The sequence below is a fragment of the Trichoderma virens genome (genome assembly GCF_000170995.1).
Source record: "Trichoderma virens Gv29-8 chromosome Unknown TRIVIscaffold_3, whole genome shotgun sequence".
Classification (NCBI taxonomy): domain Eukaryota; kingdom Fungi; phylum Ascomycota; class Sordariomycetes; order Hypocreales; family Hypocreaceae; genus Trichoderma; species Trichoderma virens.
In genome coordinates this window covers 1562561-1578150 of record NW_014013746.1, presented here as the reverse complement: position 1 = coordinate 1578150, position 15590 = coordinate 1562561, and the positions used below count along the sequence as shown (strand labels likewise).

The following is a 15590-nucleotide window of genomic DNA, read 5'->3' as shown; positions in this document are numbered from 1 at the left end:
AAGGAAATTATTTCTCTTTTCATGGTTGAATAAGAGCAACATCGACAGCAACATGTTAACCACTTCCGCCATAATGTCTCATGTAAATCGTAATTCTATGGTGAACCAACAGAGCAAACAAACATCAGCCCAGAATTCCCTCATGCCAACCTCCCCCTTCTCACAACTCGCTCTCAACCAACTCCCTCATTTCCATCCTAAACTCATCAATAACACTCCTCGCCAACTCTCTCCCCCTGGCCCTCTCCGCCCTATCCACAGTCAACACAAACTCCCCCGGCACTTCCACCGATCCAACCTCTCCCTGTCGTCCCAAAATCATCTGCGAAACCGCAACAGCGCACCTCGCCGCCACAGGCATCCCGTGGCCGGTATATCCAGCGCAAACCCACAGGCCGGCTCCTCCACCAAGCTCCTCAGGAACCTCTCCGACAAATGGACTTCCGTCTGCAGAGTACCCCATGATACCCGTCCACTGATACCGTGCCCTCAGTTCTTCCTCCTCCTTCTCGCCCTCGGGCCGCAGCTTCAACGCAGGGCGAAGTGACCGCCGCAACCGCACCGCCACCTCCTCGTCGATCTCATCGTCCTTCCATATCCCCTCCCCTCCATCGGGAACACTCAACCTCTCGCCCCCTACGATAATCATCTCCAGCGGGTCGTCCCTCTGAATCAAATAATTGTCGCTATCTTGTGCAAGCCAAACATGGCTATGTTCCAGCGGCACATCCCCATCCGGCGGCTCCAGCGCAGAAACCTGACCCCTTACAGGAACAATCAGTCCCGTCATCTTGGTCAGCAGGTGAGATGTATACGCATTCGTCGCCAGAAGCACCTCCTTTGCTACAACCTGTCCTCTCGGCGTGTGAACCACCCACGAATCCAGTCCTTCTGCCTTCTGCACATGCGTCACTGGCGTCGTCGTCTGCAGATTAAACACCTCGGTCGACTGCTGCGTGAACAAGGCCTCCAGGATCCAGGCGATCAGCTTATATGGCCAGCACTTTGCGGCATACGGCTGCAGAACGGCTCCTCGGGCATTGGGCACTCTCAGCGTCGCAAGGTCCTCTGGCTTCGTAAACAGCTCTGCCTTGCCAACCAAATCAGGATGGTGCTTGTTGATGTTCTCGATCCTCTTGGCCACAAGGTCAACCAATTCATCCGTGGGCAAAGCATGGACACCGCCAACTCTCTTCCAGTCGCACGGCACGTTGAACTTGGTGACAATGTCTTCCAGGAAGCGATACGTCGCAAGCTCAAAGCGCGCAATGTGCGGCTTCCTACCATAAATCATGGGCTGGCAATGGCCTCCATTCTAGATCCATCAAATCATCAGCACCCTAGAGCAACTCAAAGATACTGCAAGTAGAGCAAGCACATGTAAACTTACCCTTCCTGTAGCCCCCCAGCAAGCCTCTCTCGCCTCCAGCATCAGCACCGACCTCCCTCCAGCAACCAGCTCCCGCGCAGCAAAAGCCCCCGTCATTCCGCTGCCAATGACGATGACATCTGCCGTCGCGGGGAGATCCGGCGTTGACCGACGGCCAAGAAGCACGTACGACGGATCGCGATGCCAGAACGACTTGGTGCTTCGTGGACTCGGCAGTCCTGATTGCCCATCTTGCAGAGTAGCGGTCACCATGGCTATGTAAGTATATGTAGTCTTCTATTGGTAATTGAGTAAAAGTGAAGATGTAAAAGGGGTGACAAAGAGGCAACAGTTTATATATCACGTGGCAACACGGCTGTCTAGGCTCACATCTGCATTCCACGTGAATGTGAAGATGAAGTCTGACGATTCGCTTCTTACACTCGGCTTCCCGCTCCGTTATTCGCAACCGGATTACGACGCGCTAATGCGGGGTCCCGGGCGGATTGGCAAACTCCAGTGAGTCAACAATCCATTAACAACTTACTAAGTACGGAGTACATCCATGTAATACAAGAAAGTATATGTAGATACTAAGTAGGTAAGTACATTTAGTATCACAGTTCAATTCACATGTCAAGAAAATGCACCGAGTCACAAGCCAATACTGCTAATCTCTAGGGATATCATATCGTATTCATTGCATTTCGTCGTGATCATCATGAGAGACGGATTTACCTCCCTGCCAACTCCTGGGGAATCGCCCTCAACATCCATCCCAATTCCAATTCCAAGCCCAAACGCCGCAAATTCAGCTGTCCATTCCATTTGCATCTCCCTCGTCTGCTAATATTTATTCGTACATCAATTACAAGAAGAAAAACAAGCAACTTCTTCCTTATTCTATACCCTATGGCCCTCATCTTCGACGGTTCTTTGATTAGACACACAAAACTGTGTGCTTCGTTTGATATCAAAAAAATCCAATCAAGGTGGGCCTGCTTCTAAAGTCGTCCCAATTCTAGCCACGCGTCGTTGCCATGTCTATTCGATCTCAAGTATAGTTGGTACACGCAATCTCGTCAAACGAGACGCGGCCTCCGCACGTTGACCGCGCAAGCTGATCAAAGGATCCAAAGGATGAGAGAATTTTTGAGGCGATATTCCCTCGATCAGCCTGCTCAAAGCATGGATACACCAACGAGGCGGAGGTGCAAGTGTAAATTCATTTCGCCCATTCAAGTCGTTAATACCTTTCGAAATGTATAAAAAGCAAGGTCGAGGTTGTTTCATAATCCATCAGGGCGTCAAGGGCGGGTGCCCGTAAAACAAAAGAAAAATTCGCTATATGCAGGACCAGAGGCTTTTTGATAAATTCAAACGTCGGCCCGTCGTATCCACTCGAACATGTCCCGGTACAAGGGTATAAGTAACCGAAATCATACGCATCCTATGTTCCCTTGGATATATCCAGCCTCATTGTTTTTTGGAAGTAATCGGCTCTAAAAGGTACAGCGCGTTGTTAAATCTTTTTCAAAAAGAAGAAGAAAGCTTTAAACATCTGTCATTTCGAGGTCGCTGTCGTTGACGATGGAGACGGGGAACAGCTCCGAGGGGCCCCAGTTCCCTTCGTAGACGATGGCGGGCGCATTGCGGTGCTCTGCCACCCACCGCATGCCTTCCAATGCCAAGACTTGTTCGATGTGTGGCCGCTCTTCAGGGTCCTGCTGCGTCATCCACCTGACAATGGAATCAAGGGAGCTGGGGTGGAAGGCCTCAACCATAAACTCGGGAGGCTGCTGAAGTTCTGATCGCTTAAATGAGCCAAACAGATTGCCGGGGCTGCGTGTTCTCTCGATCTGGAGATCATCGCTCGTCACAGAGTCGGTCGGGTTACCGAGAGCATCTCGCTGGACCTCGATTGATGGAGTCCAGGTCAGACTAGGTACTTCGGAGAGATCCCCAGATCTGAGAGCTACCCATGTAGGCCCGTTGTCAGGAAGCATCACATTGGCTGCCGTTTCCAGAGTCATAAGACCAAGGGAAAAGATATCAGCAGACTGATCGGCTTTGCCTTCCAACATTTCAGGGGCCATGTACTCCCGGTCTCCTTCAACGTCTAGCCGTACGTCTTCAGAAACAGCTTGGGCCAGTCCGAAGTCGCCAATCTTGATGACTCCCTCAAAGGTAATGAGAATATTTGCCGGCTTCATATCAAGATGCATAAATCCAGCGTCGTGGATTTCTTTCAATCCCTATGAAAGAAGCACAGATGTTAGCAATTAGGGAATTAAACCCCATGGTATTTTAGGGGCTGGATGAACTTACCAAGCAAAGATCTTGCAAGATCTTATAGATGCGGAAATCATCCAATCGACCAACCTGTCCGATGTTGGCCAAAAATTTATCCAGGGTTCCTTCTTCACAAAACTCTGTCTGGATGTAAAGGTGAAAGTTATGCTCCCAATCATCGATATATTGCACAACATGTTCAGCATGTGATAAAGCCTGTAGAATGCGAGCCTCACGCAGTTTGGCGTCTCTGTCCTTGGGGCCGTGATACGGCTGCTTGCTCTTCTTGACAGCAAAGACCTGGCTCTTGGAAGTGCTCTTGGTATGGCTGTCAACCGGGGTGAAAGAAGATGCAGAAAAGTCATTTTGGTGGTCCTGCTTGGTTACACGGTATACTGTAGAAAACTCGCCCTTGCCAATCTGCTCAACCTTGTCAAACTTGGAGTGTAGGCTGGCGTCGACATCCAGGTTGCTGGTACGACCATTAACTGGCGTGACGAAGATGCTCGTAGACGATCGGAAATCTCGGACTGTAGTGGGTGTGACCGGTGGCGGCATGGTTGTTTCTCTCCGACCCTCTCCAGCTCGAGAGATGGATAAACGGCTAGCATCCAGTGGCAGAAAGGTTTCCTGGGGGGTCTGAGGAGTGCGTCGTCCATCGGCAGGGCTCGCTGTGTCAACATACATCATCTTAGTACATACTCTGGTTCTGGATGACTTGAAGGATCCGCGACTAAGCTGCGTCGTCGAAGTTGGAGGCTCGGGATTGAGCGGCGGGGGCGCACTAAGCCCCCTCTGGGACCTTGCCCGTCCAAACGAAGATAAGGGAAGAGGGTCGGATGAAGGTGGCTCGCCGTCCATAGGAGTAGATCGATTGGCCAGCAACTGTGCTCCTTCGATTTGGTTCCTTGGACTGGCGGACACCTCTGGGATCGACTTACAGCTTGGTTCTCGTGGTCGCGGTGGTGTTCCCTTGACTGTTGATGACAAAAACGATCGGTTGGCGCTTGGGCTTTCCTGAGAACTTTCACTAAGGCTGCTCAGGCCGCTGAAGCTTGGCGTTAGGAGGTTTTTGGTAGGAGTGGGAGGGGCATCGCCTTCAATGGAGGTTGCAAAGTCGGCACCATCAGCAAACAGTTTCCGGTCGTCACCGTCGACGCTAAGGATGCTTCCACGGCGGGTGCCCAGAGCACTGCTGCGTTGGAAAATGGACAGGCCTTTTGAAGGGTTGCCATAGGTATCAGGGGCACGACCTAAGATGGGGTTAAATGGGGTAGAGGGAACGCCGCCAAACGAGTTACGATAGCTTCCTCTCTTCTTTCCTGAACTAGAGGGCGGTGGAAAGGTCGCGAATGGGTTTGTGTGTTTTTTGCACGGCGTATCAGGGGGAGCCATCTTCTTGTCAGCCTCTTCCTCTGGGTTTCGGTTGACTTTGGAAATGAGGCCAGTGGAGCTGAAAGCGCCGATCCAAAGCTGGTGAGACTGGTTTGGCGTTGCTATTGAGGCCCTATGCTCGTTGAAAGATCGCGCAGTGGGACGAGTAGCACCAGGGGGCAGAGACCTTGAAAATGGATGCGGTTTCTGGGCGACCTTTGCAGGGGCATAGAATGATTGCTCCTCAGTCAAGCTGTTGCCAGATGTGGAGGTTGTCAGGGTCTTGGACAGCGGGTGAGGTTGGTGATCTTTGCTTTCCGTCTTGGAAACGGTCGCGCTAGGCGCAAAGGGATTCTCACGAACCGCTGTCGGAGGCACAAAAGAGTCAGTAGAAAGTCGCGGCCGGCGTCTAACAGGCGTTGAAAATTCACTGCCAAGCTGCGAAAGCTGTCGCTCACCAGACTGTTTCCCCCAAGACGTCTTTTCGCCGTAGCGCTGCTGCAGCGTTGATCTCCGGAGAGATGAAGATCGTTTCGGAATGTTTGACGCGGGAGAAGGAGATGCCAGGTGATCGCGGTGAAAAGCAGGTCCCGCGATGCCCGACAGCTCATACTCAGGAAATGCATCTTCATGTATATCAAAGGCGCTAGGCGGCGATGCGCTCGAACCGAAGATGTTGAGATCCTCTGTCTGCGTAGAACTTGTAATGCCGTGCAAACTTCGTCGCTTGGCCACCGGGCTGCCTTTGTTTGACCGGTCCAAGTTCATTGTTGCGTCGCTGCGCTTCAAAGCGCCTGTTGTCGGAATCATGGGGTAGTCGCTCACTGAACCCAACGCCTTCAAAAATGAAAATTGAGAAGGTTCTGTAAGATCAAATTGCACACTATGTCGAGTCGATCTGTCGATAGCTTTGCGCAGAGTAGAGCGGCTGGGCGTATTGTCGATGTTGTGGTTATTGTTGTTGTTTTCCTGCCCTGCAAATCTAGGTCTGGGAGAAGATGGGGGCGAGCGTGAGGAAGTAGAGTTTCCAGAGTCGGGAGTGGCGCTCAACGCGCGTTTCAACGGGCTCCTTGGGGACGCTCGTGTTCGGGTGATGCGCGAAGGAGGTACCGTTTTTGTGCTTTTGGCGGATCGGAGCGAGAGCTTAACGCCTGGCCGAAGGGGTGTCTGCGCAGGCGATAGATGCGGGGCGCTGGCGAGGATTGATGAGCCGACAGCTGGCGGAGCTGACGAAGGAGGGTTCAGCACTGGGCGTTGTTGGAGCGGTGTTGTAGCGGGCCGTCGACCCGGAGACAGTGAACTATGACGCGTGCTACCAGAACCTTGAGAGTTTGTTCGTGCGAAAAGCTTCGTAGGGGATCGTGACATGGACCGTCGAAGGTTGCGAACAGAGGTTGGGTCCATGTGATGAACGTGGGTGGGCGAGGGCAACGCCATAGTGCCGCCACCGCCGTTGGAAAAGGACATGGCACTGGAATGAAGACAGTGCAAAACAATGCTCGGAAGTTTTCTTGCTAGAGTTATGAGAAAGCCGCGGACCAAAAAACACTAGGTCGGGGAATGTCGATGGTGCTGAAGACGTGCGCAGCTTCGGATTAGTTGGTCTCCTCGCAAAGGCTTCGTTATATATAAAGTGCGCTGTAGATGTCTCCTTGGTTGGCGGTCACTAAGATGGCCAGGAAAATGCGTGCATCACACCAACAAATAAAATGCACAAACACAAAAAGTAAATTGGTCTGTCGAGGAATCGGAGTCTGAGATGCTTGGGAAACGAAATCCAGTCGAGATGGCGTGCGATGTGTGAAGCGCAACAAGAGGTTGTAGTATAGAGAAACAGCACACAGATGGGAAACGTCCGGGAGGGCTATGCCTGATAAAAAAAAACGAGAGACAAGCCGTGAGGATGCCCAAGCGGGTCGCAGCTCAGAATACCAAAAGAACGTCTTATCCAGTACGCATGCTGAGATGGGCGGCAAAGCAGGCGGGGCCGAGAGTCAAGAAGGCCCAATGAAGCCAGGTCAACAGCTCAGAACAAGTGGATTGCTGGCCAGAGGCAGTTACAGCATGGCGTGGGCCGACAGGGTAAAGAGGAATGAGAAGCAGAGAGGAAAAGAGGTGCTCACGATGCGCAGGTGCCCGGCGCACTCTGGCAGATATCACCCGCCTGTGAAGATGGAATTGTAGATGTAGATGGCGGGTGCGCTTGCGTCGATGGTTCGGCTGGGAGGATCGCAAAGCCAATATTACGCAGGTCCAATATGTCGTCCCGGATGCCTTCCAAGCACCACCCCTTGTTCAGTCGCCGTTCGATGCCGTCGTCGTCGCTGCTTCGTATCGTGGGAGGTGACTCGGCCAGGTACCGTACTCGTATGGTTTCGAAATTGACTTTGGCAGCACAGCCGCGGTTCCCTCCTGAACAGCGTCGGACTCGGCCACGGCGGTGACTCAATTGCGAGACAGAGTAAAACAAAAGACACACGCAGGGAGAGAGTGAAAATCCAGGTCAAACGCCGGATGGTATGCAAAGGTGTTGGAGTTGAGCGTGCAAAGGGAGTACGAGTACGAGCCCATGTGTAGTGCAGCGCAGTGCGGTGCAGTAAGCCCGATTCGACAATTACAGGTAGCAGCCGGTAGCGCCTTCTACTGGGTAGTTGGGAGTGTTGGCGAGGCTATGAGGCGCGACTGAGATGCTGCATTGTTTATCATCTTACCAAATGGGGCCTAGCGTAACACGCGGGAACGCGTCTTCAACCGCCCAAAGTGGAGCCCATTTGGCAATTGCCCCTTGTCCGCCCGGCAGAATTTTGGCGCCAGAGCTCGTGTGCGCCACAGCGCTGGGACAAATCCTTGCTGGCCATGCAGGGAGGATTTTCATGTTGGAGCACACAAGAGAAGCCGCAAAAATTATCTGTTACTGTATTACGAGTATTGCAAAATATTATCGACACTGGTATTGCGTCTACTGTATTATTACCGTAATAATAAAACGGCGTAGTGCTTTTTGATTCCAGCAAGTATTCAGTAGCGTCACAAGGCTCCAATAGCGTGTTCGATTATACCTCCGTCCATTGCAGCGGACCAACGGCCAAGACATTGCATTTCTCGGCCTGCCCATCATCACCATCCTTTGCACAGCCTGGTCACAAGCATGTGTGACGGCTGTTTACCAAGTATAGAACAGGTGTTGGCATTGCCACCACAGCCGTGCCTGATGCCGGCATCTCAAACAAGCACCATGCAGGACAGGCAACTACCAAACAACCACAACAACATCGATCGATTCTTGCAGCTACTCTACGACAATCTGAAGCACCAAACTGGCCCAGGAGGAGCACGGGTCTCGCTGACGGATCGGATGCAGGAACGGCGCCTTGGCCTTGGGAGGGGTCTGGCGCTTCTTCCTACACCAAACCAGGCTATGACATCGATGATCAAGGCGGCATGGATCGGATGGGCAGTGGCAAAGATTGGCCCCGACCATCTGTTCCTCCCTGCATGTTTCGGGTTTCTTGATTTACTCTTCCCTTCGCCACTTGTTCCCCAGACGCCAGGGTTCATGTAACATGCGGGCAGCACGCGTCAATGCACCTCAGACAAGGACACTGAGGCGGAAGCATGAAGAATGAATGGTCAATGGTCCGTGGGAAGCCGCCAGGTCAGCCGCCCATGTCGCCGACTATCTGTGACAAGGCCGCTGTTTTTTTTTTTTTTTTTAACTCATGTCTCTCTTCAACCCAGCCTCTCCTACCGGTTTCTCCAACTGACTAGGGAGTCATAGCGGCGGGTGATGACTCGCTCATCGATCAAAACAAACAGGGCCATTGTTTACTTCCATGCAGCCTTGGAAGGATGCGAGTCTCGTTGCCACTGTTTTTGTGTATTGCCACGTCGCGCTTAGACGGCCAAAACAGTCACTCGTTCGTACATGGGTGAACCTTGCTTGTTTGTCCAGTACTCCATACTCTATTCACATCCGAAGAGCAGCCCCTATTTTTGCGTACGAGTATCCCTCTATCATGGATGTGGCTTAAGTGGTGGTATTATACTCTAGCCTGTTTACTCCGTACATGCACACAGTTACATCCCTTGGTTTATTCCTCCGAACTGTCAGTTCTGTAAAAGACGATGACCCCCTTTTTTAGTCTCCATGCTCATTTCGCTTCCCCGGCTCTCCATTCCGGACCCGCGCAGCTGGCTGGGCTCTCTAGCAGTGCACCTCCATCTTTAGCCCGTTTGCCTGGGTGATAACTCGTACAAGCAGGTGCCTAACCTCCTCTTAGCTTTTTTGGCCACCAAGGGCAGAGTCATGGCCTGAAAGCTTCCCGGTGGTGAGATTCTTCATTTTAGCATCGTCAAATCATAGATTTCTTAGGTACTAGATAGTTCCTCATTGTTGCCTACTACTTACGCAGGCAGCCGGGTATAGTACATAGTATTCCACGGATTAAGATCTATCGCCATCTTCTGCATCTCTAGGCAACAGAGAAAATGGAGTGCTTCGCAGCAAGGCTCCAAGATAACCTCCCGGACAAGTGACCAACCAGTGGAGTCTATGGAGTACCTCTCCCATGGCAACCAGCTTCTCCCTTGCCAGATGTGGGAACTTTACATGTATCTGAGCTGTGCCCATACCTACGGGTCCCGCTGCATTGAGTTGCGGGAGCGCAGGCCGCAGCTATCAGGATGACAGGCAACCTTGTCCTGCATGAAGTGAGACTTGCCAGAAAAAAAGTCTTACATTGAGGAGGCCAAGGAACAGAATGGCCTGGAGGTGACGAGCACCTTGTTTGGTCCATGACTGTTGAGAAGAGGATCAGTCGAGCGTGGGAAGATAGAAATTGAGCCTTGATACCTTAGAGGATGCACAAGCATGTGTTTTTTAGCCCTTCAATAATACGATTGCATGTCTTCTGATGTGATGAGATGTATCAGACGATCGTGGTGTTTGCTTTTGTGGCTCAAGCTTTGGCACATTTTGTGGAGCAGCTGCAGGTACCAAGCTGCAGGTATTGGTTGTAAGCTTAAGGCCTACCCTGCAGTGATCGAAATCAAAAGGATCAATTCAAGTCGATCCCAAGGTTTTTGGTATGAAATTGAGAGATGCTCTATCGAGAAGAATAATCTCGTCCATTATCTCCCAGCACAAGGTTATGAGTGTTATATAAGAAGGGGTCCGCTACCTGCACTCCAACTCCCATATCCAATTTTAGAGTTTCACATACAACCTATATAGCCATCCGTTTCACTATTGGAGGATTGCGGCAGTTGACAACGGTGAATCCAATATAAATTTACAAATCAATAGCAGCCCAATTGACCTGATCAATTCTATCTCGCCCCTCTATTCCGTATACTTGCCGCTCATCTACTCCCCGTGTTAATTACTGCTCTGCAGCTGAGTTATCCCGTCCGAAACATGTTCTGGGGTAAAATGCGATCAGACTTATGCGTCAGCTTCGATTAAATTAAATCGATCTACCGATTAGCATCGCGAATCTGGACAAGGGCATCTGCACGTCATGATACATTTCGGAAATTGGCTCCAAGTACAATGATTTGTTGGTCTACATGTGCATGTTCAGTCTAAAACACCGCTCCATATCCCATGTGCCGCGCCGTATATGCGTAAATCAATACAACTCCATCTTCTCTAAATGAATCAGACCATTCGGAGGCTGTTTACAATATCAGCAATTGTCAAAGTCAAAAATGTTATCTGCTCACTCACCGGGATGAATTGACGAAGCTTGACGCCCGCCTGTCTAAACACCTCTGCTGTCTCAGTATCCATGCTGTATCCATGAGCATACACCACCTCCGCGATGCCGACCTGGCAGATCTTGATGCTACACGTCAAGCACGGACACGTATCACAGTACAGCACGGATCCCTCCCGGATACGCTCCCTCCCGGCCTCCAGAAGCGCATTCTCCTCGGCATGTATGCACAGACACGTGGCCAGGCCGACCCCAGAGCTGCTCCCCTCGTTGCATCGAGGACAGCCGCCCTCTGCGCAGTTTCGCAAGCCGCGGGGCGTGCCGTTGTACCCAGTGCTGATGACTCGCCGTTCTCGCCCAACCAGCACACAGCCAACGCGTCGTTTCATGCAATTCGACCGCTGTGCCGCGAGAGATGCCAGTGCCATAAAGTAGGTATCCCAGCCTGGCCTCATGCGGTCCGGGTTGGGGATGTCGAGTTTCCCCAGGGTCGCATAGAGATGGGCCAGCGAGGATGAGGTATTGAGCAGCCGGACGGTGGCTCGCGAAATGAGCGGCTGTAGGCCAGTGTGAGGGTCGTATAGATGCAGGTCATTCTGGGTGACAAACTCCTCAAGACTAATGACAGATTGCTCTGGCTGCTTGGAGCGCTGCTGGAAACGACGCCAACGCACGGTGAGCGGAGCGTCAATGGAGATGAGCAGGAAGAATGGCCGACGGATGAAGACGTCAAGCACCTTCTCTGTGGGGATATCAGTTGTCACAAAGCGGCTGCGCCATCGCCGAGTCACAAAATCCAACAGGTCTTCAGCCGTGGTAAAGACATGAGAGGATGGGCTGGTCCCATTAGTGGTGGTTACCCCAGCAAAGGCCGCATTGCCGCTGTCAGGGGATGGTGATGTCTCTCCCGTGGCGTCCTGGTCTGAGACTGACGCAGAGGATTGCAGATAGAGATGCTTGAAGCCGTGATGCTCAACCAGATACTGGGCCACAGTCTTCTTACCCGAGCAGATGCCTGGATTCGATGTCAGGTTAGCCCGCTATATCTTGTCTGAAGCTCCAGTCTGTACGAAACACTGTGCGCATGCGGATGACGTACTGCCACATATTCCGACGAGCATCTTGGCCTTTGACCCTGGGAATCTGCAGGCCTGTAATTTCTTTGAGCTTCACGTGCAAACTCAGCATCGAGTCCTCCACAAAAGAATTTCAGATCGCGTCTGGGCATCAATCAAGGCGCGGATTTGGCAAGTGGGGCGATGTGGAGGATACCACATAGACATCCAATGGCCCTCATTAGCTGCTGCTTCAACAGAGCTACAGTAATACTGAGAGCTGCTAACTGGAGCTACACTCAGCTGCCGCTTTTTTACTTGTACAACACGAAGGATGGAATTACCAACCAATGAGTCTTGTAACCCAAATATTTAAAAATAACTTGAAAGATAGATAATTACCTAATCAAAGTGACATATCGGAACCTGTGCTCAGTTCACTCAATCACTCTCAAGTACCTAGGTAGGTATTCTCTATAATAATTAAGCAGCTCGAAATGGGCGTAAATTCATTCAGTTATTCTCCACGGGTGTTTGGATATATCCACGGATGCATAGGACTCATCTTTGGATGTGCGGCAACTTTACAGAGTAACGAACCACAAGCCGGCATACAGAGCATACCCAAGTATTCGTACTAGAATCTGCACCAGGACAAGTCATTTGCAAACGGGTGTGTGTCTTGTACGTCGATTTGCATGCGCAATCCGCGTCAGTCTATCCAAAATATTAATAGATTCTCCTTCACGGGGGCGAAGGAGTACGAGGTACGGATATCCATCCGTTAGCCTATGACCACGCTATTCGGATTCGAGTTTGCAACTCCGAACCAACTATTCCAGTCTTTCGTGGAAAAATCAACTCCTCCACTCTTCGCAACCGCATACCTTGCAACTCCAACGGTCAATCATATCCAATTTCATTGCCAAAGCCCCAGAATTCAATCCACACAGGCGCCCTTTGTCGAACCCACCCTTAAGGCTCCGTTCGCATTAATATCCTTAGGGCGGGCGCAGCTCTGCTTAGTCTTCATCACGAGCCTGCGAGAATGCAGCAATTGTCAACGGGATAGGAACCCAGACCCCTGCTATTTGTCTATTTCCGGTCTCCACCCTTAATAGTTCGCGAGAACACACCACTAAGAAGGCGTCCGGAATCATGACTTGTCATTTTGGACTTATTCATCGTTGTTTTATGTAAGTTTGATATGATAAGCACTGACGACAAGCGTTGCATTAGGGGGGTAGTAGTCAGTGAAAAGAGGGAAATGTCTAGCGGCGAGTCAAGCAGAAATACAGGAGGTGGAGAGGAATCTAAAGGTCAATATAAAGATGAACTTGGTAGCCCCCCTGCGAGGCACTTCGTGCCGAGTGGGATTGTTTTTGCTGCTTGGTGCTGTTGAATGTTTGCTCAAATCGTTGTTCTACATCGGGTTTGAAACGAGCAACGATGGAGTCGCTCTGTGTAGCTCTGGTTTCGTTCGCTAGCGTCGTGTTAGTGCTGCGACAGACGGACGCGACGATTCCTCTGGCAGCAGCATTCGGCCTTTTGGTGTATATTCTTGGGACGGTGGTGTACAAGGTTGGAAAGGCGTTGATATACCCTTTCTATATCTCTGGATTGCGACATCTCCCTGGACCAAAGGTATGGCAGAATCTGTATGATTGGTGGTGGGGCATCATCAGAATGCGCCAGCGCAAGAGAAAAATGCAAAGAAAAGACGAGAAAGGAGCTAATATATGCTGGTGTCAATGTAGGATAACCAGTTCCTCGTCGGTCAGGGTATTCGCCTGCTCAAAGCTGCCGGTCCCAACGACTTATATCTCGACTGGGTGCGCAAATGGCCCGATGCGCCCTTCATTCGCCACCTCACCTTTGGTAACTCGGAGGTGCTCTTGGTGAATAGCCTGGAAGCGGCTCGCGAGGTGCTCCAGACACATGCATATTCGTTTGTCAAGCCCAGCTTCTTTGTGAAGCTGGTGGGGGAGATTTTGGGGACTGGCATCTTGTTCAGTGTGGGGGAGCAGCATAAGCAGCTGCGACGAATCATGGCCGGTAAGTCGGCCATTCTTTAAAAAGAGTCCAGAAGCTCTGTAAATGAGTCGACTCTGATATGGAGCTGGTAATAGGACCCCTCTCGAAGCCGAGCGTGCGAAAAATGCTTCCCATATTCAAGGACAAGGCCAGAGAGCTATCTACCGAGTTCGATACGGCGATAGGAGGAGAGAAAAATGGAGTGGTTGAAGTCGAAGCTCTATTCTCCCGAACAGCTTTCAAAGTCATCAGCACCGCCCTACTTAGCAGGGACATCACCGAGTTTCGATCTAAGTCATCGCCTCTCAGCTTCGAAGAATGCTACAGAGGCATTCTCAACCCACCGCTGCTGGGAAAGTTAATCACCTTCATCAACCCGTTTATTCCGCTGCGGTGGCTTCCGATCGAGGCGAATCTCGCCTTTATCCGAGCTCACACGGCTCTAAGGGCGATGCTCTCCGAGCTGATACAAGAGCGTGTGATGCAAGTCCAGCAAGATAAGAAGAGTGGCCGAAGCGATGAAAATGCTGGGCCCAAGGACTTCTTGACACACATGATTGAAGCGAATCTGGCTGAGAAAAAGGGCGTGTCAGACCAGATGTTGATTGACGTTGTAAGTAGCCTTCTGTTGATATGATTCCTGGTTTCGGCACTAACTCGAGTACCTGTAATCTAGATTATCCAAAGCGTTTCCGCAGGCCATGAGACGACGGCTGGTACTCTCACCTGGACTATATACGCGCTCGTTCAATACCCGGATATGCAGCAACGTTTACGCGAAGAAATCTTGTCTGCCCAACAGAAACAGCCCGAGCTGGATGCCGCAACCATCGATAGCCTCCCATATCTCAACAACATTATCAGCGAGAGTCTGCGCGTCTACTCACCAACCCTCATGGCTCCATGGGAAGCCGGTGAAGATGTCGTCATTGCAGGCGTTTCTATCCCAAAGGGCACTACCGTCACAACGATTCCGGCCATGGTTCATCTCAACCCGGCCATCTGGGGCGCTGACGTCGAGACTTTCAACCCGAATCGATGGGAATCGACGACGGGGGCGGCGGCCAACCCGTTTGCCATTGAGGCGTTTATCAATGGCCCGAGAACGTGTCCTGGGCGAGCACTTGCGCTGTTGGAGATTAAGACGGTGCTGGTGGAGATGATGAGCAACTTTTCGCTGGAGGCTGTTGATGTAGACGTGCAGCTTGAGCATCCAAGTTTGACGCTGAAGCCGAAGGGAGGATTGCACGTTCGAGTGCAGAGGCTGTGAAAGTGGTAATTGCTATCTGTATATAGTACCTATCAGTATTCGTGTTTTGGCACTACTATCGACATGTTGAATAGAGAAGGCTGCCGTTACGCTCTACAACTGCTACCTACAATCATTAGCAGGTTATCCGTTACTATCCCATCGGCTGCCGTAACCTGATTTCATCATCATTTTACGGGCTCAGGGCTGCCCCCTTTCATCATTGCCATCATCACTATACCACGACAGGAAACTGGGACCGAATGGCCGTATCCGTGGACGGCCGCTCTTATGTATAATGAATAATACTTTCATTCTATCAGATGCCGTGATTTGAGCTCTGCGTCTCGTCTCGAAAGACGGCTAGCATCATGATGTGATGATATCTACCCCCATCGCGCCCTTCCCACTTTATGTGCCTTTCCAGAAGAGTCTCCAAACGCCATAAAACTCAATTTTTATATTGCTTCCTAGCTTACGCAAGTATGTGATCCCTCCTC

General features: G+C 51.2%; 5 protein-coding genes across 5 annotated transcripts; 2 read left to right on the top strand and 3 right to left on the bottom strand.

Annotated features, from left to right (window-relative positions):
- Positions 1–66: 66 nt before the first annotated feature.
- Positions 67–1642, bottom strand: TRIVIDRAFT_82050 (uncharacterized protein; the record flags this gene model as incomplete). The annotated part of the gene is made up of 2 exons (XM_014104275.1): positions 67–1315; positions 1391–1642. 2 exons carry the CDS (start codon positions 1640–1642, stop codon positions 161–163), a joined length of 1407 nt encoding a protein of 468 aa, XP_013959750.1.
- A 1261-nt stretch (positions 1643–2903) lies between these two features.
- On the bottom strand, positions 2904–6502 carry TRIVIDRAFT_72665 (uncharacterized protein; the record flags this gene model as incomplete). The annotated part of the gene is made up of 3 exons (XM_014104274.1): positions 2904–3624; positions 3698–4332; positions 4603–6502. The coding sequence occupies 3 exons, from the start codon at positions 6500–6502 to the stop codon at positions 2923–2925; spliced, it is 3237 nt and encodes a 1078-aa protein (XP_013959749.1).
- A 1768-nt stretch (positions 6503–8270) lies between these two features.
- On the top strand, positions 8271–8597 carry TRIVIDRAFT_219310 (uncharacterized protein; the record flags this gene model as incomplete). The annotated part of the gene is made up of 1 exon (XM_014104273.1): positions 8271–8597. One exon carries the CDS (start codon positions 8271–8273, stop codon positions 8595–8597), a length of 327 nt encoding a protein of 108 aa, XP_013959748.1.
- Positions 8598–10665: 2068 nt separating this feature from the next.
- Positions 10666–11873, bottom strand: TRIVIDRAFT_62218 (uncharacterized protein; the record flags this gene model as incomplete). Its single annotated transcript, XM_014104272.1, has 3 exons — positions 10666–10710; positions 10764–11767; positions 11852–11873. 3 exons carry the CDS (start codon positions 11871–11873, stop codon positions 10666–10668), a joined length of 1071 nt encoding a protein of 356 aa, XP_013959747.1.
- A 1383-nt stretch (positions 11874–13256) lies between these two features.
- TRIVIDRAFT_31830 (uncharacterized protein) lies at positions 13257–15111 on the top strand (the record flags this gene model as incomplete). The annotated part of the gene is made up of 4 exons (XM_014104271.1): positions 13257–13451; positions 13565–13862; positions 13937–14454; positions 14518–15111. 4 exons carry the CDS (start codon positions 13257–13259, stop codon positions 15109–15111), a joined length of 1605 nt encoding a protein of 534 aa, XP_013959746.1.
- Between the last annotated feature and the right edge of the window lie 479 nt (positions 15112–15590).